Source organism: Protopterus annectens, chromosome 7.part0 (assembly GCF_019279795.1).
Source record: "Protopterus annectens isolate FY-2018-M chromosome 7.part0, PAN1.0, whole genome shotgun sequence".
In the NCBI taxonomy this organism is placed as follows: domain Eukaryota; kingdom Metazoa; phylum Chordata; order Ceratodontiformes; family Protopteridae; genus Protopterus; species Protopterus annectens.
In genome coordinates, this window is record NC_056739.1 from 32,567,923 (window position 1) to 32,594,914 (window position 26,992).

The following is a 26,992-nucleotide window of genomic DNA, read 5'->3' on the forward strand; positions in this document are numbered from 1 at the left end:
TACGGTCTTGAAAAAAACTGTCAAGTTTACTCTCTAAATCAGTTGTGGGAGGAGGGCATAATGGTTAGGGTGTTTACCTTACAAACACAAGGTGCAGGGTTTGATTCTTACATGGGGTAGTTGGCTAGGCTTAAAATGGCCCACAAGAGCAGTTAGCCTAGTATGAATCTATTGGTTTCCATTTCCAAAACACTCAATACATCTATGAAGGTAATTTTAAATAAGTGATCCAAATGTTTACTTACATATTACAGAATTGTAACCGTCTCACACTTATATGAGGAATACATTTATATAAATATCCAACTTGCCTTCTGGGCCAAAGCTATGACTGTTACTATCACTTCATAGCCTGAAACATCCCGTGTTAGAACCAAAAGGAAGAACCATGCCTACCACAAGTTATTCTGTTGCAGCTGGCAGTATGGGGGTTAATCTATTGTAGAGTACGTGGTCTGATGCCATAAGATTTTCAGAAGTGCCTGACCTTGTTCAGAGAGGGTCTTGCAGTGCATACCATCAGAATGCAGGATGGAAAGCCTTACAGCCACTCCCACATCACTGTCTTGATGCTGAGGGCAAACTGGCCATGTAGCCTACAAATGCAAACATCCTTTTCACTTGTTCCAGTGTGTGTGTGTGTGTGTGTGTGGGGGGGTGCTGTGGTGTGTGTGTGTGTGTGTGTGTGTGTGGGGGGGGTGCTGTGGTATTGAGATACTGCAGTACTACAGGCAAAAACATAACCATCTGGAATGTTGTGGAGATGGATCTGTTCTAAAAACAGTGGTGGTGGAAGACATTGCAGCAACATTACTCCTTAGGGTTCTAAGAGATAGTGACCACAAAAAAAAAAGATCTTCTAACCTACCTGCCTTTTTGTGGAAGAAAAAAACTAATTATCCTTTGTCTGCCTTTCGGCAGAGCATTATGCTGCACATCAGGGGCCTTCCACCCAGTCCTGTTCAGAACAATAAGCAATTAAAATTAAATTAATAACTCATGTCCCACGGATGTCTGATACGAAGGAAGACTTTCATGAATTGTCTGGCCTTATAACAGGAAAAAAAAGGTGGGGAGCCATAGGAATATGGGCAGAAATTGAGGACACGTTCCCTTTGATAATTATTATAAATGAAGCAGCTCACACAATGATGGAATAATGGGGATACCCAGCTGATAAGGGTCGTCTCCTCTCCTATGGCACCAGATAGAAAATATTTTCTATTTAGAAACATAATATTTTTTTGTAGAAACCATTCTTGCCTCCTTTATTTCCTGTTGTTGTGTCTTTCGGCTTTTCCCGGTTAGGGGTCGCCACAGTGGAACTCCGGTCCGCTAATGATTGGTAGTTGATTTTTACGTGCCGAGTTACCAGCCCTGACGCACAACCTTCAACGAAGGTACGCCCATTCACGCATGTCTCCACACAGAAGACTTGGAAAAAGGCTGTCTCAATAATCTCATTAATAGAGATCATTCTAGCTAATCTAAAACTGGCTTTTACTAAACTTCTTTTCTTTGTGAGCAAGGATGGCAACTACCGAAATGTAGACAGACAGAGAATGTTGGCTTTCTGTATATTGCGGAAGAGAAACTCGTTTCATTTTTATAGTGGTGTCCAAATAACTTGCGCTAGTAAAATCTGCCTGTGTAAATTTCAAAAAATTGGCTGTGTTGTTCAAACAGTATAAAAAAATCATAAATGCTGGAAAATTGTTATATCCCAAAGAATAAAAATATCATCCAAATAACTTTAGTAGAACTAACAATGTTTGCAAAATTCAGAATGAAACAGGAACTTCATTTCCCATGGCAACATAACCAAAGTGGCAAAAATTGGGGCACATGCAAATCATTTTATTTGTTTAAATATCTCTCCAACAAAATAAATACAATTATTACCGAGAGCAATTTTCATAAATTCCATAACTATTCTAATATTTGTGGTTGATAAGAAATTATACATGATCAGAGCCTCATGAAATAATTTCAAACCTATGCTGCAGCACGCTAGAGAAAAAAATCTACAACATCTATAGTCAGAAAAAAAGCAGTTCTTCATCCCACAGATGTGGCTGGAGTCTCCCTAAAAAAAAAAAATCTCAAAAGTCCTTGAGCATGTGTGTATAGCGATGCTGTAAAGGTTTCAGTAACATGTCAATTACTACTGTAAAAGGATGTCTTGGACCCCTGGAGTGCCACTGTCGGTCTTAAAGGGGGGTTGTACACATTTTTGTGGGGACTGTCTCGTTCAAAACTACAGATTACGTTGGAGAAATTTTTCCTTCTATAGTAGTAATTGACAAGTTACTGAAACCTTTACACACATGTTCAAGGACTCTCTGGATTTTTTTTGGGAGACTCAAACCACATCTGTGGGGTAAACAGCTGCTTTTTCTGACTACGGCTGTTGCAGATCTTTTCTCTGGCATCCCATGGGTATAGGTTTAGAATTATTTCAAGAGGCTCTGATCAGATGTAACTTATCAACCACTAATATTAGAATAGTTATGGAATTTATGGAAATTGTTCTCAGTAATGATTATATTTATTTTGAAGGAGAGATCTTTAAGCAAATAAAAGGAGTTGCAATGGGTGCTGCACGTGCCTCGATTTTTCTAAATATGGTTATATTGCCATAGGAAAGAAAGTTCTTGTTTCATTCTGAATTTTACAGTTATTGGAACCTATTTGCGTTATTTGGATGATATTTTTATTCTGTGGGATGGAATATTTTCAGGTATTGATGACTACTGTATCTGTCTGTTAGAATTCAAAATGTTTATTAGGAAATTAAATCAATTCTTTAACAACAGTAAAGAGACTGAAGTTAAGGAATTTAAGAAAAAAAAGTACATAATTCCCCATTGTCCCAATGGTGGATTTGAGATCCTTTGTAGACGGGATATTTATCTGTTAGGAAAATTGTGCTGTCAATTTTTTGACACAGTCTGGAACACAGAGAAATGAATTTGTTGCATAAATTGTGTTGCGATACTTATGAATGAATTAATTATGAAGCCTGATAAAGGAAATGCTGTGGTTTAATCGACTCTTGAGTATTCCAACAGAATGTTAGAATTGTTGCTTTGCTGTCAAAAAATATGTTCATGTGTCTATTAACGGGAGCAGTGTTGCTTATCACGCCACTCACATGCGTTTAGAAGAGTTTTGCTAAACAGCCTCTTTACTAATACTGTATTTAAATTTCTTTATATACAGAAACCCATTATACCTGTGATATTTGGTATTCCAAAAATGCACAAAGATGCTTCCAGTCCTCCTATCAGGCTCATAGTATTGGCAGTACTTTCTAAGACCAATCTATTGGCAGTTTATTAGACCGAAAATTAAAAACATTTACACTTCAATTTCCGTATAGTTTACGAGATTCCCGGGATGTTATACCCCTGATTTGCAGAGAGAACATTGTTTGCATTGATGTTATTGATCTATTTGGTTGCCCACTGTCAGAAGGCATGGAGAGCTTTTCTGACGCACTACTCACTGCCGTTCACTTTCTGTGGGTGATTTTATAATCCTGATGAGTTTAATGGAATTTGACTTTGATAATTTTATTTACTCTGAAGGTGAACATTATAAACAAATACAGGACATAGCAATGCCTCCATAAATGGGAACATTGCGATATGGACTTGGGAAAAATAATTGGATTTTTAAAATCTCAATTTGGGCAAAGTTGGTTGCTGCATACTTGGTACCGTGATGACATTTTTATTTTGTGGAAAGACACTAGAGATAAATTGGATGAGTTCATTAGTTATAGTAAATCTACTACTTCCTTTTTAAGGTTTAAGTATACTGTTTCTAATGATTCTTTTAATTACCTGGCTGTAACCATCAATAAGGAAGACTGTCATTTTAAATCCAATATTTACAGGAAGCCCACTTTTTCAAATGTTTATTTGCATTACCAGACTAGTCACCCCCTGTTCCAAAAACAGATCAATGGTAAAAAGGACAATTTGTCAGGATTTCCAGAATGATTACGGATGATGTAGTGTTCGAGGATGAATGCAATAAGTTGGTCAGAATGCTCATAGATAGGCATTATCTGGACCATTTCATTAGTAAAATAAGAAAGGCGGTAGAAACCTTAAAGCAAACTAGATTTAACTCTATTCTTGGGCAGACCACTACTCAGGAAAATTCCCACCACCACTTCTGGCTTCAGTAAAAGCCTTGCTCTTAGCTAACATCCTTTGAATGGTGAGGCTTGGAAACTTATTTCCAATACTGGGTCATTTTAATACTGATAAAAAAAACAATGTCCTCAACAGTCCATACCCATGGGTGGTATGAGAAAATGTGTGCAGTGTAGTCAATGTGCATTTATTCTCAAATAGGAGTTTGTTTTATTGGAGCATCTATGCTCCACGATTCAATTAGCCAATGGCTATAATTGTTAAAAAAGGGCATATTATATATATATTAGTTGTGTGAAATTCCTGTAAGAGCATTTTATAGAAGGAAGACCAAAAGGTCATTAAGTAAAGGTATATACAAGCATAACTAGGATACACATAAATGAATCTGAATAATGCCTTTATAAACATAAAATAGAGTGTACTACCATTTTAGTAGAATCTAGAACAGAAGCTGCCATTAAAAAATGAATAATTAGTATAGCATATAAAATATTGCATAGTAACTATAAAAATCAGAGGATATTAGAAAGGATTTGGAAGAGAGACTGGATAAGCAATTCATAAAAACAATGGCAGGATATATGTAGGTCTCCCAAATATGCAACAAAATCCAGAAGATTTAGGATTTTTGCTTGGAAACATTTACATAGATATTTTTAACTCCAAGTAGATTCCAGCAAATTTTTCCTCGGGTAGACAGCAAATGGAGGTTTGACAGGAAAGAAAAGAGGTAACTGGGAACATATTTTCTGGGAGTGCAGTGAGTGGGTGGACTTTAAGGATTCCATGCAGGATACACTGTTAGAGACGCTGGGTGAGCAGATTGGTGTGATAAGGGAGATAATTTTTCTGAGCTATGATACAGAATCAGGATTGCCTAGACATGGTTATGACCTTGCTAAATCTAATTATGGTGTGGCATGTGTAATCAGTGCAGATATTATCTGTGAAATAAATTTATATGCCTTAACAATAGTTTGAAATCTACAGTGCATCCAATCATAGGAAATAGTTAACAGTAAAGGGTTAGTATACCTTGCTATTTACCACACATTCCCTGCTTTTATGGTGGTAAGACAGAACATATTTAAGAACATAAAACTTTGACATTTTAAAAGGCAACACCAATAATGCATTATATAGCCATTCAATTACACTTGAGACTTTTAAGCAGTTCTATTTTGTTATTTTAGAAAGAACAGAACTTAAGTAGCCGGGCAGTTCATGGCAGAATAAAACAAAATACAAATAACTGGCAACTTAAGTTGAATGCAACAGATCCGCCTGGGATTCATGATTATATTTCCTTATTGCCTGTTGTAAAGCTGAGAGCAGCCATGTTATAAACTTTAATTTACATCACAAAAAATATTTTTTGGCATTTTTTTTAAATACCTATTATTCAGGAATGAATTGTAGTTCCATCAGTTTTGTATTATTTTACTTTTACATGCCAAATACTTTGGCATGAAGATTTACTTCTAGTTATGTTTTCTGAAAGAAGATAATTTTATGTTTTAGGATATTCAGTACACTATTGGTTAACAGTCACAAGATGTCTTGTAGGAGTTTAAATGTGTCTGGCATGGACTGTGCTATTTGTTCCAAGGATGTACATATACGTAAAGCCTTGGCTTAATATTTTACTTACTCAATAAATTCTTCTTGTTGGTTTTATCCAGAGATGCTGATTTTTTATTTGTATATTCTGGCTCTGAGTCTCACCTTGAAGGGCACAGGGTTTGGTTTTGAGTCTATTGTTACATGTACATTCACTGGGTGTTTGGTTGTGTCAGTGCAGATTTCAAGTAAGTTTGTACCCATTTTGGATTATGTTCAATACACAGGTCTTTCAATGTTATCATTCTCTAAAAGTGAAAGCACTAAAAGTCTTACCAAAAGAATGTTAGGAGGTTGGCAGAGATGAAGGGATGTGGAGCAACATGGAGGAAGGCAGTCATCCATTGGAATTTGTCACCAAATGAACCTTTAAAGTCTACCTTAGGTTTATCCTGAATGAAGGAAGAATGAAATTGTTCCATTTAACAAGACCTTTAATATTAGACTATTCTTAAAAAAATACATATTTAGGAATACTTTTAACAGATATTATCTCTTACTACGTATTTAGAAAATATTTCTTTCATACCATTAATATTGCTATTTATGAGTAAAATTTTTGTTTTATTCTCATTAAAATAAGCCAGATATTTTTCTGAAAGGATTCTATTGCATTAAATACAACCTTGAGAGTTTTTATCATTCAAAGTCAGAAGAATATCATCTGCAAATAATACCACCTTAGAATTTACTTTATTATTAATCTGTATACTTTAAATATCTATTCTTGACTTTATGTAGTTTGCAAATGATTCCATAATTAGAGTAAATAATAGTGGTGATAAAGAGCAACCCTGTTTTGTTCCTTTAGCTGTAGAAACTGACTCTGATACTAGTTATAGAAATTGACTCTGATACATCGGTACCTATTTTTATGTATGCAAACGAGTTTTCATGAAGCAAATTAATAAACTGTGTAAAATCATTAATGAAAGTATACTCTGCGCAAACCAATAATAAAATATTTCCCGTTAACCAGGTCAAAAGCACAGTTTATATCCAAACTTAATGTCAAACAATCTTTTTTATTATTAGAGAAATCTATTAAAATTAATATTCTTTTAATATCATATGTATTCCTGTTTACTATAAATCCAGTTTGATCATTAATAACCATATATGGTAACAGCTGTAATCCAGCAGCATGTATAGGCATGAATATTTTATAATCAATATTTAAAAGACAGATTGGTCTATACGAGCAACAGTCTGCTGGATTTTTATCTGCCTTTAATACTGGGGAAGTAAGTGTGTATTGACAAGATGGAGGAACTTATAACTAATCTTTAACTATTAGAAAAATTTAATGCAAAGTGTGCAAAGCTTCTTTAGGTAATAATTTATAAAATTAGGGTATTATGTCATCATTGGCAAGTGTTTTGTTAGGTTTTAGTTTGTTAATTTGAGTTCAGTCATTAATACAGGCAAATCTAACAATTTCTTTTGTTCTTCTGTCAGCCGGTTTTAGTATATTTTAATAAAGGTTTTAATTATTTCTAATGAATCCATTGTTGTGTTATACTGATTAATTTTATTAAAGTTGGCTCTAAATATTTTCAAAAAAGTCATCAATTTCAGTTACTTTTTTCTTACTTTCAGGAGAATACAATTCTTTAATGTGGTTAGGATTTAATAAGCATTTTTGCTCCTGATGCTAATGTAGAGGTTTTGGATTTACAGAATAAGTCCACCTTCTCATAACTTATCAGTTTTACAATTTAAAATTTCTAAATACTTTTCATTTAAATCAGGGATTTCTTTTAACACATTATGTCCTTTGTAATCTGTTTTTAAAGTTTTTCCTGCAAATCTATCAAGTCTTCATTTGATTGCTTTTTCTTAAGAGCATACCAATTCTTTATTTTACTATTCAAATACATTTTTAGAGTGTACCATAGATAACTTTCAGAAAGGTCATCTGTAAAACTGAATTTAATAAAAACAATCACATTATTAAAAATTCTTTAAAATCTTAGCTATATAAGCTGGTATCCTTTTAATGGAAATGTTTTTATTAGTATTAAATACAAGTTCAAATGTTATGGCATTATGATCCGATAGCAGACATGCAACAACTTTTAATTTACTTAGTCTAGACATTAGGTTATTGGAGATGTATACCCTATTTATTCATGACCGAGTATTATGTCTATGAGAGAAAGAAGTATAGAAAAGAGAACGGGAATCTGAGAATTCATTAATATCTTTAATCTGTAAAGAATCTACAATTTTTTTAAAGCCTTAGCCGAGGCTGACACTCTTTTCTTGTAGCATTAGAATCTATATTATCTGATATACAGTTTAAGTCACCTGCCAAAATTATACTACCTTTCGAGAGTTGTATTATTTTTTTAATTGATGATTAACTGTTTCAACACCAATACCAGATATCCAATAAACATTAATAAAAGTATATAAAATTTCCCTTTTATTTCCATTGTTACTGAACAAAGCATGCCTTTATCATCATTATATGTGTTCTAAATACTGAGTATGGGTAAAGAGTTATACCATAAAATAACACAGAAAAATGTCACAAAATTAATTTGAAATGGATTTCATGTAAACTACAATAAACATAAGAGAACTAAACAGTTGCCCTATATATTTTTCTTCAATCTGCAGATTCATAAGTGATACTTCAATGATATATGTACACATACAGGTTCACTACAGAATCCCGAAATACTGAAATCCCGAATTTCAGTATTTCGAAATTCTATATCACGAATGCTTAAAATCCCGAAACACCAGAAGCGCGAAATTCAAAACTCGAAGTTCAAATCTTCTGGTGTTGCGGTGTGTGAATGGATAGGTGCAAGTTCAAGTAAGTATGTATGAGTGTGTCGGTCAGGGGCTTTAGTGTATGTTAGTGTATGTTTTGGCTGTGATATGTGTGTGTGCAAGGGGCTGTGAAATGTGTGGCTGTGAGTTACGCCATGTGTGTGTGTGTGTGTGATCTCAAAGTTAGTATAGATAAGTAGGGGGGTGCAGGGTGGCTTGCCCCCCTGCTTGTCTGTAGTGTAGGACTGTATGTTTGATTGTGGGGGGGACATTGTGTGTATGTGTGTGCTGTATTTGTAGTGTAGGTTCGCGGTTTTAAATTTAGCGGTTATGGTGTATCGGGATTTTAAGTTTTCGGGATATAGAATTTCAAAATACTGAATTTGGGATTTCAGTATTTCAAGATTCTATAGTAAACCAAGACATACATACACACACACACACATATATATATATATATATATCCATATATAACATATATAGACACACACACACACACACACACATACGTACATGTTTCCTCTTTTCTTCTCTACATTTATCTCTTATGTAAAGTATTCTGCATGTGCACTTTGTTGACAAGAATACCGATGTAGAAACTTGCTATGTTTGCAGTAACTGGCAATGTGTAGTCAGTTATTAAAAATGTAGATGGTAAAGTATGCTGAATACTTAATTTAAAACCTTGTTTTTATATCCATAGTTAAAATGCTTTCTACAGTTAAATGCTTAGTTTAGCTAACATTGCAACACAATGAGAAGACATAAATTCAAGTGAAAGAAGAAATGTAAGAGCTTGTAGAAGAAAGGCATAAAATAAAACAAACCACTTAAATGTTTTTTTTTAATTTAAAAATAAATGTTTCCAGTCCTCTTTAATGATTTATTCTGTGCTCTTTGAGTATTGTCTGACAAACTGTAAAAGGCGGCAATATAAGTATCTATTTTTAACTGTGGTACCAAAGATTGTTAGCTTTTTAAATTTGTTTGTCAGACCAGTTTACTGGACAAGCTGCCATTAGAATTATAAAGGCCTATGTTGCATGGCAAAGAACACCTTACTGCCTTCTAAAGATGAAGCATATAAATAATTTGTATGTACACAGTATTTATGACAAGCTTAAAAAGCATGTCAGAAATCTATTTATGGAAATCTGCAATGAGTTACAAATAAAAATTTGATGAGAGTCAGAAGTACAGCACCATTAAGTTATTCCAGACACACAGGATATGTGTACTCCCATGAATCAGTCTTCTGTTATTAATGATGCAGCAAAACTAATTAGAAATTCTATTCAAATGATTATCTGTGTGCAACTTTCCCTTTTCAATTACTCATGCATTTCCTCAGCCATAGCTGCAAAAAACATGCCGATACAGATGTCAGTATTACATCTTATTATTTTACAGTATTGATATTTTATTCCTGTCTTAATTTTTTTTTATTATCACACAAGAGGAATACAATTGTACTCTATAGTCCCAGTTTCTTTGTAATAAATAGTTTGCTATTAAGTTACATTTAAAAAAGAGGGAGCCTTTAAATGCAAGAGCATTTTACGATCATTTGACCTTTCACCCACTACAGCAACATACATATTTTTTTTTAACAAGTAAATCACACATCTTTGGTAAAGCCTTTAAAAAGTACGGCATATCACGCAACCTCGGTAGGAAACCAAATTGCACTTCAGCTGTTTCAAAAGAAAGAACAGTCCCCAGAAACCACAACACTGCCTGAGCTTATACAGTTCAGTTCAACTTCACCAAGTATCATGGCTTCCATTTAAAATATCATACTGCTGCCTTTGTCAGACAATACAATCAAATGAGCTTATAAGAATGACAAACCCAGTCCTCTCTCTTTCAACCCCCTTCACCACCCAAACCCAAACTAAAGAGAAAAAAAAAGAGGAAAAATAAATCACATTTGCCATAAAGATCATATCCAGAAAAGCCCACTTCACATAAGGAAGAACACAAAAACAAGACACTCAAACACATCAGCATACCTCTTGACCTTATAAAGCAAGAAACATGAATAAAGGCACACACAATGAGATTACAGAGGCAGAAAAGTAGGGACAATTCCTAAACACTGCAACAAGAATCCCAGAGGACCGATAAAACAACAGGTTTTACACCATCATACAACTTCAGAAGCATACAAAATCTGAAACAAAAATGTCTACCGCTACTTACCGATTTAAAACGTCAGAGACTTGCCTCTAATTTAGTAGACAACTGCAATTTTATGAGCGACAGACCAAAAATATAAGTCATAACCAAGACAATCTACAAAAACCTGCACAGAAGACAGGCTTCAACTTCAGTTAACAGATCTAAACACCCTGCATCCACACACACAGAAGACAGTATCACAATCAGCCAAATTAGCCAATCCTCATGTACATATAACAGAGATACAAGTATAAAAACACCACATTCATAATTAACCAAGCTCTAACAAAGCATCAGCAAACCAAAAACATCTATTATAGTCTCAGCACTCATTCCCAAACAGCACCACATTAGATATAACTTAACTATACCTAAAGCACAGTGTCATTATCTATTATATTAACATAAAAACAACTTGTTTAAAGAAAGGAAACCAGGAAGTTTTTAAAGCAGTGATATAATATCAGTAATGCTGACTTAGTAACTATATGGTTATTAAACTAGAGTATATGTCAACTGTCATGCTAAAAATTGAAAATCTCACATACTTACATAAGTAATATCAAACAAACACAATTTCCTTTTGTAGGCTGATAAGTCCAGCAACCCAGTATCAATAACATACAACAGAATGTGGCAGTTTCCAAAGGCTGCATAAAGAAACCTTAAATGTTAAGGTAAAAAACTTACTTAAAATAATTAATTTCACTATGAGCAATAAGCTGAGACAAAATAGTGATTAGATGGAAATATAAGCACAGAAAACCTGCATGTAGAACAGTCACCAAGGTATAGTACATATTTATGAAATAATAATAAAAATAGAATTATTACATATAAGCATATTAATCAAAGAAATGTGTATATGTACCAGACCCAATTACAATACAAAAACTACTTCTAAGTATCAGTATAGAAATAAGTATAAATAAGAAAATAAAAATAAGAAAAATATTAATTATCTTAGTGAAGTATGCATCCAGGCTTCCTTCTTAGGTTAATGAATGTTTGAAAGACATTATTGTGCAAATTTAGAAATAAAATGCTTGTTAAGTAAAATGATGCTAATATTAAATAGTCGCTTTTCTTTCAGTTTCTTTTTCTATACATATATATATATATATAAATATATTTATATCTATTTTTTTTTTCAGGAAAGACAATGCAGTGTCTAAGTCTTTAAATATTTTGGTTTGATTGGAAAGGAATATTTTAAGTCTGGCTGGAAAAAGTAAATGGACGTTTACCTGCTTTTTTTTCAAGTTCTTTAATTAAAAGGTAGAAAACATTTTCTTTTGGATACCACTGCAGAAGAATAGTCATTGCATATTATCATCCAGTTTGATGGGCGATTTTGACCAAGCAGTTTTGAGAATTAATTCTTTGTCTTGTGAAGAAAAAAAATCTTACAATAGTAGATCTCAGTGATGAGATACTTTTAGTGGAGGAAACAAACAAAGGCCTGTGTGTTCTCTCGATACCATAAGACAACTTCTGATAAATTAAGAATTTTAGGGAGCCATGATGTTAAGAAGTTTGTCATACTTCCCTCCTCTATTTTCTCAGGCAAACCAAACATGTGGATGTTGTTTCAATGAGACCTGTTTTCTACATCTATTTTTCTCAAAAGTGAGGTATTTTGTTTCAATAGAAATTCAGTGTTGTTTGCTTCTTCAGTTAATCTCCCTTCCATGTTGTTTAAAGCTTCTTTTATTCTGGATATTTGCTTTTTCTGCTGATTAAGAGACTTGTATTTGCTCCATTTGTTTTGAACATTTTTCTTTAAAGTTGTTTAATTTGTCCATTTTCAATGAGAATTATTGGATATTAGTCAAGACAATCTGATGAAAGTCCTTTTTCAAAGAATCCTGAATGCTTATTTTTGTGAGACTCATTTTGTAAGTGTAGAAAAATTTCTAGGCAAACGTTTGACGGAAAATAATGGAATATTTGATTTTTTTGATGTCATCACTCATGACAACTCAAAGTGTTAGATTTTAGTTTAAACAACTGAGATAACTTAGAAATATGAATTCCTGTCAGAAATAGAATAAAGTAGAATCTGATGCTACCCTAACAGCATCTTGCCCCCCCCCCCCCAGACAAACCAAGTTGTGTAGTACAGAACTAAATATTGTTGCTCATTGTTTTGTTGGTTGTAATATACTGACTGATAAGGGTCTGCATACTGAAAGGCACACTAATTGTGGCAAAACTGTTCCACGGTGGACTGTGCAAACAGTACAAAATACAGTTAGATGACAAGCACTAGAAACATGCATCAAAAAGAATTACTGAAAATGTAGTTCTCATCACAAGGGACCATAGAACACAAACAGTAAAGACAGTAGAAGTAAGAAAGTCATACCCTATACTCGAAGAATACAAAGGAGAAAAGTAGCATTAATTACTGAACTAGCTACAACTACTTATTCTACTGTTCTGCGTACTGACAGACAAATACCTGGATATGCAAGCTAAAATGAAACACACCAGTCAGTTCCAACAAAAGTAGGAACAAAAGGGTGACAGTAATAATAATAATAATTCAAGCATACTTAAATATGCTACCAATATCAGTAACTCCATATGAACTGGAGGATGAAATTCTAGGTATATTGCAGGTGCGGAAATGAGCACTCTTGGCAAACGAAGACTAAAACAATACTAACTTTAATCATACCCAGACTTAGGAAGGAAGTCTACTCCTGTCAAGATATTAGAAAGCCTAAACATTTGTACAAATGTATTATATATAATCTATAGAGAGAGGCAACAGATTTGTTTCCAAGGAAGGTTTATATTCAGCATTTTCTATTGCTACTGAAAATGTTCTCTATAGGTAGTAAAGTACAGTTTTGTACCTACCATAAATGTAGATGTTCGAGGATCCCCATTGCTGCAGTCCTTACTATTGGGTATAGTCCGCATCCAGTCGGCCCGAATACCAGAGTATAAGGCTGACGTCGGTCAGGGCGCATTAGACTGACGTCAGCACGTCAGGGTACTAATGCGCATGACCGACGTCATATCCTCAGTCTTTTCTTGCCCCAGATGTCAGAAGACCCTAAAAAGACAAGGCCCAAAATACCTGCACCAAAAATATGTACAAAATATACAAGAATATATACAAAAATATAAGCATGTAACCTCACCTACACAACCACCCCTAAACACAGAGGGGAAGGAGGGAGGTGGACTGCAGCAATGGGGATCCTCGAACATCTACATTTATGGTAGGTACAAAACTGTACTATGTTCTTCGTTCCCCATTGCTGCAGTCCTTACTATTGGGTAGAATCCCAAAGCAGAGGTAAGGGAGGCTGGCAAATCATAAAGAAGCAGGAGCTGACAATATGCCTTGCAAAACAGCTGTGGCAAAACCAGCCCTAGACTTAGAGTAGATAGGAAGGTGATAATGCTTAGAGAAAGTATGCACTGAACTCCAAGTAGCTGCTTCCAAAATATCCTTAGTTGCCACCCCCTTAGAAATGCTGTTGAAGTGGCAGTAGCCCTAGTGGAATGAGGCCTAATCCCAGCTGGAATCTCCTTGCCATGATGGGAATAACAAAATGCAATGCAAAAGCCAATCCACCTAGAAATAGTTTGTTTTGACACAGGCTTGCCCTGTGAACTCAAAGCAAAAGAAACAAACAACTGCTGAGACTGCCTGAAATCCTTAGTCCTGCTTAAATAATAACGCAATTGCCTGTGTACATCTAAAGTGTGCAAAATCTTTTCCCCTTTATTTTGGGGGTCTGCTTAAAACGTAGGCAAATGAATAGTTTGGTTTAAAGCCACACTAGAAACCACCTTAGGCATAAAGGAAGGATTAGTACGTAATGATACCCTATCCTTATGGAAAATCAAAATGGCTCTACTGCCATAAGGGCCTGCAACTCAGACACCCTTCTTGCAGAAGTAATAGCCAACAGAAAAGCAGTCTTCCATGACAAGTATTTCAATTCAGCAGTAGCCGCAGGCTCAAAAGGTTGTAGAGTAAGTTTTTCCAACACAAAATTGAGATCCCAAGCAGGAGTAGGAGCTCTACGTGGGGTCTTATATTCTTTGCCCCTCTAAGAAACTGCTTGAACAAAGGATGCGAAAACAATGGTGGGTCACAATCATAGTGAGCTGAAATTGCTGCAGCATGAATCTTAATGGAAGAGAAGGACAAACCTTTGTCCAATAACTCAGTAAGATATTGAAGAGCCACACTCAAATTAGGCTCAGAAACCTGCAAATTCTTTGCTGTACTCCAAAATAAAAATCTCTTCCATTTTTCTGCGTACACTTTCCTTGTACTAGGTCTTCTAGCTTCCATAATCACATCTAAAACTTGTTGAGGAAGTTGAGACCTGCTGTGTGTCAACACAGAATATGCCAGGCTGTTAGATGAAGAGAGTGAAGCTTGACATTGAGCAGATGACCATCCTGCTGAGATAACAGATGAGGAATCAGAGGTAAAGGCCATGGAGGCTTCCTTACCAGACTCCGTAGTAGTGGGTACCAGTGTTGCCGAGGCCAATCTGGAGCTATCAAAATCATCCTTGGCCTGTCTTGTCTTACCTTTAATAGCACCTTTGGAAGAAGAGGTAGAGGAGGAAAGGCATACACATGAAGGTTTTTCCAACTGAAAGACAGAGCATCCACTTTCCAAGCTGTGTGATGAAACCCCTTTGTGCAATACTGTGGCAGCTGGTGGTTTAGTGGAGAAGCGAACAGATCTATGTCTGGAGTTCCCCATGACACTGTCAATTTCTGAAATACATGAAGATCCAGTTTCCACTCGTGGGGATCCATGATTTGTCTGCTTAACACATCTGCTAAGGAGTTCTGTGCTCCCGGCAGAAACCTTGCCTGAAGAGTTAGTTGCAAGCTTAGCGCAGTCTCCCATAAAATCATTGCTTGCCTGCATAGAGGATAAGAATGTGTTCCCCCTTGTTTGTTGATGTACCACATGACAGTTGTGTTGTCTGTTAGAATCAACACCTGCCCTGGAAGAAGTAACTCCTTGAAAGCCATTAATGCAAACTGGACTGCTAACATCTCCTTCATGTTGATATGTAGATGCTGTAGTCTGGCAGGCCACTTGTCTTGTATCCACTTTCCATTTAGATGAGCTCCCAAGCAATGTCCGAGGCATCTGTCGTTAAAATCTGACTCGCCTCTGGCCGGGTCACAGAGAGTCCCTTGTTTAGGTGACATTCCTGAGCCCACCACAAAAATTCTTTTTGAAGGCAAGGTATTATTTGAATGACAGTGTCCAAATCCTGGCAGTGCTGTGTCCATACATTTTGAGATACCATTGTAGCTTCCTCATATGCAGTTTGGCATTGGGAAGCACCAGAATACAAGATGCCATGAACCCTAATGCTTGAAGGACTGTCCTTGCAGTCAGCACGGACTGATGAGATAGTTGATGGAAGTAAAGTGATAGACTCTTTTGTTTGTCCGGGGTTAAAAAGGCCATCTGGGCAGCTGTATTCAGTCTCACACCCAGAAAGCACATGTCTTGAGAGGGTACTAGACTGGACTTTATTTCGTTCACAGAATACCCTAGGCATCTTAGCACTGCTATAACATATTCCAGATGCTGGAGAAGGTCTTCCTTTTCTTGAGCCAGAATCAGGCAGTCGTCCAAGTAAGGATAAATTTGAATTCCTTGAAGCCTGAAGTAAGCTATCACTGGAGCCAGAACCTTTGTGAATACTCTGGGCATGTAGATAAGCCAAAGGGCAATGCAGAGAACTGATAATGAGAATTTCCAGCTCGAAACCGCAGATACTTCCTGCAACTTAGCCTTATAGGCACATGAAGGTAAGCTTCCTTGAGATCTAAAGTTACCATCCAGTGATCTTTGCCCAGCAGAGGTAAAAGCTGTTGTAACGTCAACATCATGAACTTGGGAATGTCCAGAAAAGTGTTGAGGAGAGATAAATCCAAAATTGGTCTCCACGTGTTCCCCTTCTTTGGTACTAGGAACAGGCGAGAATAAAATCCTAGGCCCCTTTCTGATACAGGGACTGGCTGAATGGCCCCATCTGGAGTAACTGAGAAATTTGCTTGTGAGCCTCTTTTCTTTGTGGAGGAGGAACGTCTGGCATGCCTTTGAAAGGGGGCATTGTATGGAAATAAAATCTGTAATCGTGGTGAATGATATCCAACACCCATTTGTCTTGAGTAATTAAATCCCAATTTTCTCTGAAAAGAGACAGTCTTCCTCCCAAAGGAGCTGCCATGCGAGAATCTACTGGCAGCTGAAAAGACAGGTCATTGGGTCTGTTTACGAAAGGACTGACCCCTGCCCTCACCAGAAGTCTGAGCAGGTGAACTCCCTGTTCTAGGCCTAAAAGAACCTTGAGCCCTGCCCCTACCACGTCTAGACCTACCCCTAGACTGGAAATCATAAGCAGGATATGTCCACCCCTTAGCAGGCCAATTTCTACTAAACTTTGGTGGCTGCACCTGCAAAAAATCTTTAACAGTTTGCATAGACTTAGCTTTGTCCTCCATTTTCTTTAAAACTGCTTCCACAGGCGATCCAAACAATACATCAGACTGTAAAGGAGCATCCAAAATCCTTGTCTTAACATGCTCAGCTAAATTCTGATCCTTCAACCAGGCATGCCTGCGAAGAACAGAACTAGTAGCAGCCACCCTCGAAGAGGCCTGTACAGCATCAAAACCACATTGCAAAGAATGCTTACCCACTTGTTCAGACACATGAACCAAATCCAGCAACTCTTTACACTCAATACCTTCCGCCAAAGCATCCACCTTAGATTTTAATTGTGAAAGGAGATAATTCTGATATTTTAGCATGTGAAACTGACAATTCAACGCTCTCATGGCTAGAGTGGAAGAAGTATACACTTTCTTTCCCCACCTATCCAAAGCCCTTGCCTCTTTATCAGTGGGAACAGGATTTTTAACCACAGAAGCTTTAACACCTTTAGGCCCTTGAGAAATAGTTTCTGGGTCCGCCCTAGGACTCTTAAACAAATACTTATGAGCTTCGGGCACCCTATAATACCTATCTGGCTTAACAGGAGCAGGAGGCAAAGAGTCAGGGTTCAGGGAAGCCTCTGCAAAAACATCTTCCACCACATTCAACACAGGAGGAATAGCTAAGGGCCTATGCTGGGGTAAAAACAAGAATTCCCTAAGCCTTTTCCTGGAATCAGAGTAATCCTGGCCTTCCCATTTAAAATGCTCCCTCATGGAATGCAGAGTCTCTGAAAATGAGAAATCCTCAGGAGGAGAAGCTGTAGGAGTGGAATCATCCACATCAGAATCAGAATAAGTAGGATACTCCTGCAAGTCTTCCGTAGAAGACTCTGAAGCCTCTGAACACTGTTCAAAACTATCAAACTCCGGTTCCACCCTAGGCCTCTTATCAGGCGGGGGCATAGAACCTCTAATCATAGTAATCAAATCTTCTGCCATTTTAAGCATATGTTTCTTAGGTACAGAACCCGAAATGCTAGGAGAAGCCCCCACTGAAGCTGAACTAGGCCTACCTCTCAAAGAAGTTTTGGCAACAGAAGGAGAGGCTCGAACTACCTTGGGAAGAGAGGGAATAACAGTTACCTGAGAAGCCCCCTCAGCCTGGCCTACCTCCTGAGAAGGCACATCCTGTAACAGTAAAGTTTCTGCCTGAGACTCCATGGAAACTCCTGGCAAAACCTCTGGCTCCACTGAGCCTTCTAAAGAACCAACGTCCGGGACTGCCGGTTCATCAACCCTAGGCTTCGCTGTTTTGTCCCTCGGCTTCTTGGATGGCGGGCCGGAGCATCCGACGGCATTTTATAATTGCAACGCTTCCCAAACACTAACCTGGCACAGTCTAACCTCCTCTTAATAGTGCGTTTGTTAAACCTAGCACAAGAGCGGCAACCAACAACGTCGTGCTCAGGCCCTAAACAAGGTATACACAAGGTATGGTAATCCCTATGAGGTATCTGTTTCCCACAAGAAATACAGTTATTCACTTTTTCTGACATCCGGTTAAATACTGAGGCAAGAAAAAACCAAAATGTTCCCCAACGGGGTACTTAGCCAACTCTGTTTCGGTCTGAAACTCCGGTTTCGAAATATTTCACAACGCCAACCTGCACTCGCAAAACTGCTTCTGCATCGGACCATGCGGCAAAAAAGACTGAGGATATGACGTCTGTCATGCGCATTAGTACCCTGACGTACTGACGTCAGTCTAATGCGCCCTGACCGACGTCAGCCTTATACTCTGGTATTCGGGCCGACTGGATGCGGACTATACCCAATAGTAAGGACTGCAGCAATGGGGAACGAAGAACATCTAGGCTGACAGACCAAGGGACCATTCAGGAGCCCAGCCCAAATTACCAGTTGCCCTCAAGCACTCTCTGGTTAAGTGACTTGCTCAAGGTTGCACAGTAAGCAAAGGAAGGCTGACTGAATTAAACCGTGTAACCCAAGAAATACAGCACACAAACAGCCCATTGAGCCAACTTCCAGATAAACATTCAAGCTACTTGAAGGAGATTGTTTTACTATGGTGAAGGCCACCTGCAGTATTTTACATTATTTGTTTTATTTTTCAGTGTTCATTGCAGAAAAATTGCTGGCAAATTCAACAGTGTTTTCAGAGCTTCTGGTCACATAATATGTTTAAAAGGTACAAACTGCTTAAATTCAGTGCACCATTTCAGCAAACGCCAACGAGTTATCAATCAGATTCACTTGCTAGTAGCAGCATGGAAAGACATTATCAGGGCATGGAAAATTGCATATGTTCAGAAAAAGGAGAAATGGCTTTTGGTTGATGAGATGTGTAATAATGAAATTCAAATAGGGAAATAATGTATTTTTGTATATTTTATTAAAAATATGTTCATTTTGTTTTATTAAAATGTATATTTTATTTAAACGATACAATCTTGAAACCTGAATTATAAATACTGGACTAAGCTGCATTGTTAGAACAAATTAACAGTGACACCAAGATTAATACAAAAGATTTAAAGAGTGCAACTTAATTCTCAATGTATGAGGTTTTTGAGATGTGTAGTTTTAAATCATTTTGCATTCAAATTGCTGACAACCTTTGCAAATAAATAGCTGCTGCCATAGTTAACTGCACAGCACACATTATAACAATATGTCGATGGGCACAAAGCTATGTTAAGATTGCTTGAATTGCCTTACTGAGGCATCTCTTCCCTCATTTCCTTGGTTTCCCTTTTTAGGCTTTCCCCCACTGATATGATTAAATCTTAATAAAAATTCTATGGAGGGAGGTGAATTTAATTACTTCCTTCAGGTCAGCCTCACAGAAGGAAATAGCATGCATTAAATATAAAGTTTATTTTCTTTTTGCTACTCCCAACAAGACCTTATCCAATGGCTCCTTATCCACAACCAGCTGGTCCATTTGCTCTAAGGAGGCAGGCATTTCCATGTTGGAGAAATTAAAAAAGTGGATACTCAGTCTTTTGGGTTTCTAATATCATGACAGGAATGGACCCCATTCCTAAGGCAAAGTCCAATTAAAGTTCATGAAATTAGTATTATTTCAGTCTTTGACTGAAGCCAGAAGTGCTCTTCGCAGCACTCGTGATGTGCCCAGTATAGACTCATGCAATTCGTATGGAGATACATGTATCAGTAACATATTTAAATATAACTGTAGATTCCTTTTTATAAGACTTATTGCTCCTACTACTATTGGAACTGTCTGGGTATATTTCTTCCACACTGCTCTCGTTTCTGCCTATAAATCCTGATATTTTATGACTTTGTCTCTCTCTGTACACATACACTGTAGTCACTGGCTGTAGCAATTTCAATGATCAATGCTACTTTTGTCTTCTTTTCATGGACCACTATATCTTTTTTTTTTTTGCATCTATATTTTGAGCTGTTGGTAATGGGTGATCCCATGTGATGTAGACTTCATTTTTCTATGTTGCTTTGTGGCTCATGTTTCCAGTGTTTTTCAGCTACTTCAGTATAATAATGTTTGCACAATCCCCAGTGCAACACCCTTACCACATTATTATGCCTTTCAGTATACAGTCCCTTCTGTCATTAGTATATCACAACCAGCAACAAGGTGTGCAACTGTTTCCAATTCTGTTTTACAAAACCTACATTTGTCTGTTTCTCTCACATGTTCGATGGACTTTGTAAGCCAATCTGTATGTAGCCCACTATCTTGGGCTGCCAATATTAACCTTTCATCTTTTGGTTTGAATTTGCCTCTCCTTAACCATTCCAGCATTCGATCCTGATCAACAGGTGGTTCTTTCAGGACTTTTCTATACTTGCAACTATATTTATGTATTTTTCCACATTCCTTGCTTTCTCATCTGATCCTTCACCTTATAGTCTTCCTTTTGGTTTTTGGCACATTCAGTTGCTGCCTCATTTTTATCTACTTGTGGTTTGATTTCCATTCCCACTTGATGCCGATATGCTTCTGCTAGACTAAAAAGGGAAGTCATCTTAGATTTATTCTCATGTTTCAAAACTTTCACTATGTTTGGGTCTTGTGAGGTCAGCAGATATGTATGCAGTCCCACAGTTGCAGATCTATACATGCAATCATTTTCGAGGAGGTCCATCCCTCCTTCGGAATGGGGAATATATAATCTTGATATGCACTGATTTTTATAAATCATTTGATGAGCATGAAGCACCCTTCTTGTTTTCCTGTCTAATCTATCCATCACCTTTTGGAGCCAGTCAATTACTCCAAGACTGTAAGATAAGACGGAAAGAGCAAATTGGTTTATAGCTTGAATTTTGTTACTAGATGTCAACACTGTTTTTAGGATTAATTTAAGTCTTCTAAAATGTTTCTAAGTTTTATTCACATTTGTTCATGTTTTACTATTGATCCTTCATCAATTCCCAAATAGTTATACACTCCTCTTGTTCAAGTTCTTTTACATCACATTCTTGTCCCAAACCAATGTTTTCTTGGTGCTGCAGCTTTCCGGCTTTAATGGTTGCTTTTGCACATTTACCAAGACCAAATGACATTCTTATATCATCTGAAAAGGTTTTGGACTACATGTTCCTGATTTGATCAGCTATACAGTTTTAAATCAATGACAAAGAGAAGATGAGAAGTCTTTACACTTTGCTGCTTTCTGGGATCCAAATTACAGGCATGACCTAATCTATTAAGCAGACAGCTTAATGGGTTAAGGGCAAGGCAAAAGAGCAACAGTGACACAGAGCAACCCTGGAATATCCCCCCTTTGGATTTTTATTCATCGAATACTAATTTGTCCTTTATCATGGCTTAACTGCAAAGTGGTTTGCCACTGTTTCATGGTCGCTGTGATGTAGTTTATCAGTGTAGGGTGTATTTTATAAACTTTTAAGTACCCTTTTATTCATGGATGTGGGATACTGTCAAATCCTTTTTTGTAGTCAATCTATGTCACACTTAGATTCTTCCCCCTTTTACAGTTCTCCACTATCTTCCTCCTTTTACAGTTCTCCACTATGAACTTAACAAATGATCCTATGACTTTCTTCTATTGCCCTTTTGTTCTACTGCCATGATTGAGTTTTCTTCTAAATGACTACAAACTCTGTAGGCATCAATTCCAGTGTATAGTTTATACTATGTCGGAAGGCAAGTTATTGGTCTATAATTTTTAGGGTAGCTTGCAGGTTCACTCTTAAGTAGTAGCATTGTTTTTCCTGTTAGCCAGGTTGGTGTCTGTTCGGGGTGTGTATATAAATAGTTCTTACTCATGGTTAAATTTTCATGCAAAGATGTTAATGCTTTTAATGAGAAGTTAGGTACTGCATCTGGGACTGGGGTTTTCCAATTAGAGGCATTTCTTAGCTTTGTTTCAATCTCTCTGGCTGTTACTTCATCCCATTTCATATCCTGTACCTTTAAACTTCTTATTCTTTCTTTTACTACTTCTATCCGTTTAGCATCTTTGCTATGTTCTACAGGATCTTCATAGATATTTCTCCAAAATGTATCTACTACTTTTTTGGGTGGTCTTTCAAATTCCTTGTACCTTGTTTCCCAATTCTCTATACAACTTTTTGGAGTCATCAATAAATTGCTTATTTTGTATTTCTCCTTTATATTTACCTGTGCATATTCTAAGTTTTTCTGCATGTGCTGATATTTTTAGTTTGCTATTTGCAATAATGCATGACAGATCCTGATCCATTATAATACTGCACATTACTTATATCATGTCTGTCTTTCTGAGTATTATCTGCTCCCTCTTCTATACTCTTCTAACAGTGACACTTCTTATCTTAATTGCTTTATAGTTTTCTCTATTCGATACTTTTATGATGGCATTCAATTTCTCCCCTTCCTTTCCCTTACTACCCTGTGTATTTATTTTGATTTTCAATACATCAATATTAAAACACCATTTTGAAAGTAGTTACACTAATGCAAGCTGTGAACATCAGTGTTACAGTTAAATGGTATATTAAAATGTTTTGATTGGCAGGAGCTAGGGGTAACTATTCCATTTTGGAACAATGTGCAAACCTACTTGCTCCACTCTCTTGAATTCATAGTGTATATTTATTAATTTGTGTGTTCAGAAAGAGAGAGAGACATGGAAGAATCAAAGCAGACACAAGGGAAGGTAAGTTCAGAGACGGCAGTCAATGACTACTACCTGAAGAAGCAGTACAGTAACAAAATGAAGACAAAGATTTTCATGTTGGATACAGAGGCAAATGAATTGGAGGAGTAAGATATTTCATTGTTCTTAACCATCTTCACATCTATGATTAAATGTTAAAGCGTCAGTCCATTTGGGTAAGATGATACTGAATATGCCCTAATAATGGAGGCAGTTTTGTTTTGTTTTTTTTAGACCCTCTCTAAGCCCAATATGAAAGACAGACTTTGGACCTTCTCCAGCAGGAAAGCATCTAGAACTTAACTGCAAGCTAAAGTGGCAGCAAACATGAGAAACTCTTAAGCAGCAGCACATATAAACTAGTTCTTCTACTGCCTGGCTGTAGCACAGGTCACAAACAATATGCAGCATGCTAAGAAAAGCAGCTGATACATAACTTTCAAAGCTGTACTGCTCCAAATATTTGTCTGAAAACACTGCTAAACATACTGGGGCTTGATTATGGGACCTGCCTCTAGGCAGTGCAACAACTCTCTGACCACTTTCTGCAATAAGAAATAAACAACTGTGCAGTATTTATATGAGCAAAAAAAAAAAATTATAGCCAGTGACAAACTGGTAGTATTAAGGAAAGTGATACTCTAAAGCCTTGCCCAGAAAAGGTGCCCAAGAGAGGGCTGTGGCAGAAACATGAATACAAATGCTGAAAAAGCCCAAATAACAGGTACAGGCAATGAGAGAGGTTTCTAAGGTGCCTTAGTGGAAATGAAGTTTAATGAAGCATTACAAATACGCCTTTAAAAATACACAGTATTTGTTAAAAGCAACACACTTTTCCAAAGCAAAAACATTCAAGCAAAATTTAATGCTGAAAGAAAGTCATCTAACCCCCCCACACACACACACACACACACACACACACACGCATACAGGCACATCACATTTTCTCTCACCGGATTTTATTCTCAGGTCTTTCAGATGTGTGTCATCATTGCTCAGATCCAGTATCTCAGGTGGAAAGCCAAACAATATCTTTTGTACTTCACAAGGTATCCCAGTCAGCTCAGCTACTTTGTCCTTTAGCTCCTGGACACGAGACAGATCAGTTAGTCCATGCATCAAATGGGTCCCGTTCTTTGCTTTGCAGCGCAGGCGAAGCATCCTGTGGAGAATCTAAAACAAAGAGAAAAGTCACTGAAAAGTTATACTGTACAGCGAATTTGGTTGCTAAGCCTTATATCCTCAAATCACTGCAGCTTACCCAGATGATTCATTTTGTTTTCCTCCAAACGAAGATTCACATTTTACTTTCATGCTTTTACTCCATGATCGTTTCAACTGGCCCAAATATTAACTGGATGAACTACATGCAGAAGCTGTGCACTGTTAACTTTACATTCACATGCCAAAACACCAAAAGTGCTCAGTAGCAAAGCTGTCAAGCAGAATGCTGACAAAGTAGTCATTTTACTTACTTTACACAACAGTAGATGACGGAATCCAGTTTTGTCCCTCTAAGATTTAAAATTTAGACACGCCGCCTGTTAGTGACATTGTCTAGCTCCTCTCCATTTCTACAGCAACAGCTATGTAGCCCCAGTCCAAGATCAAGCAGCTGGATGTCAAGTCCCTTCCTACAGTTGCAGAGGGGACCTAGCTCCATCAGACCCATAGTACCGACGCCCCAAACAGACTGACTTCTACCCGCTAAACATATCTGTGCCTCACTGCTGCTGTACCACTTGGGCTACACAAGTTGTTTCCTTCTTAGGAAACGGCTACCAGCTTCATAAAGCTCTGTTCCCCACCCCACCCCACCTAACCCACAGACAGAGAGAGACACACACTATTTTACACATTAGTACTAGACTAACTGCCCTGGACCATCTTAAGCCTAGCAAATTATTCTGCATAAGGATCAAATCCTGCACCTTGTGTTTGTAAGGTAAACAGTTTAACCACCATGCAATCCCCCTCCTTTAATCTGACTGCTGACTGGCTAATCCCAAGGAAAAAAAAAACAACCAATTACAACAACACATAAAAAGTAGAAGCAAACACAACCTTAATTGATATCACAAGTACAACAATATACAACAGTAGGGAGACAAACGGTGGGTATGGCTACTGCAGCAGAGTGGAATTTGAACATCTACAATTATGGATAAGTGCAACTTACACAAAAGTACTATATTCATCATTCCCACAGCTATGGTGCCCTTAGACTATACGGATTTACAGTATTACCAAAATCTATCCAACCTGAAAGAAGGATGAAGGATATGGTTACAGGAGCCCCTGGAGAATGGCCCTTGCAAACTTCAAACTAGAACTAGAAAAATAATTCATTTTGTAATAATTTATAAAATTATGTACAGATGACCACGTAGGTGCCTCTAAAATAATTAGAGACTACACCCTTTTCCAATAAGCCATCAAAGAAGACAACTCTCAAGTGGAATGTGCCCTTTTTAAGTTCTGGGTAGAAAACTGAAAGACTGATGGCTTGATTGGAAGTAAACTCTAAAACCACTTTCATCATGAATGGGGGGGGGGTTAGTTCTTAAAGAGATCCCATCCCAGTGGAAATTAGATATGGTTCACCCACAATGACGGCTTATAACTGGGATACTTTTCTTGTCTACATCAGGGTAATGAGGAGTACAACCTTAAATCAACTTGATGCACATGTTCAAATGGGTCAAGTCAATTTATACAACACAGCTGAAATCCCAAGGAGAGGTAACCTGCTTACAAGGAGGTCCTGTGTGTAAAACTCCTTTCAGGAATAGGTCTACCACAAACTTGGACATTGGGAAGGTACTCCCCGAAAGGAAGTTTTTGAATTCAGTGCCATCTGCAACCCTCTTGCACTACTTTTACCACTCAGGAGTCTGAAACAATCTTTTGCTACAGGAGAATGTTGAAAAACAATTTTTGAGACAGATTTGTAGAGATATTGACCAGGGGACAGACAAGAAGGTAAGGAATGCTGGCATAGTCACTCTGTACTTTTTAGTACGTCCCTTTTTCTGAACAGATCCACATTTTTCTTGTTGTCATTACCCTCTGGCCATTTCTCGGTCTCTCTCTCTTTTTTTTCTTGCATGTTGTTTGCCATGAAAAGACTTGTTTTGATTATTTGGCTTTTTTTTTTTAATAAGAGAAAGACTGGTAAGATTTGTACTGGCATACCTGAAATATCTTAGAAACTCCCTGAATTAATTCTCCTCTTTCATCATATTGTTTGAGAACCTGGTTAGCAGAAGAACCAAACCATACCTAATCTACATCATCAGCAAACTTTTGGTTACGCACCCAAGCATGTCTTCTCAACAAAGAAGCCCTAGACACAGTAGCTGCACAATCACACATTTCAAAATATGTTTAGACACCTGACAAAGGATGGAAACAGTTTGGATCAAAAAACAGCTTTCTTCTGTAGGAAGAGTAGAAGCCAATTCACTCAACCTGTCCAAACGACAAAGTATAAATTTCTACATATATGACGTAATTCAGAATGCTGAAGGCTACAGTGGAAGAAGAAATCCTTAACTTACCTATAATCAGACATTTTACCTTTTCTTATCACCTGTGAAGGGTTGGTATTGT

General features: G+C 37.1%; 1 protein-coding gene across 2 annotated transcripts in view; it reads right to left on the reverse strand.

The window, feature by feature from the left end:
* Nucleotides 1–26,992, reverse strand: part of YOD1 (YOD1 deubiquitinase) — a 45,971-nt gene that overhangs the window by 7,679 nt on the left and 11,300 nt on the right. For both annotated transcript variants that reach the window (XM_044076457.1, XM_044076458.1), the window contains exon 2: nt 24,334–24,553. In XM_044076457.1, coding sequence (XP_043932392.1) covers nt 24,334–24,541 — 208 coding nt within the window. In that variant the 5' untranslated portion in view covers nt 24,542–24,553. The remainder of the gene's footprint in view (nt 1–24,333; nt 24,554–26,992) is intronic.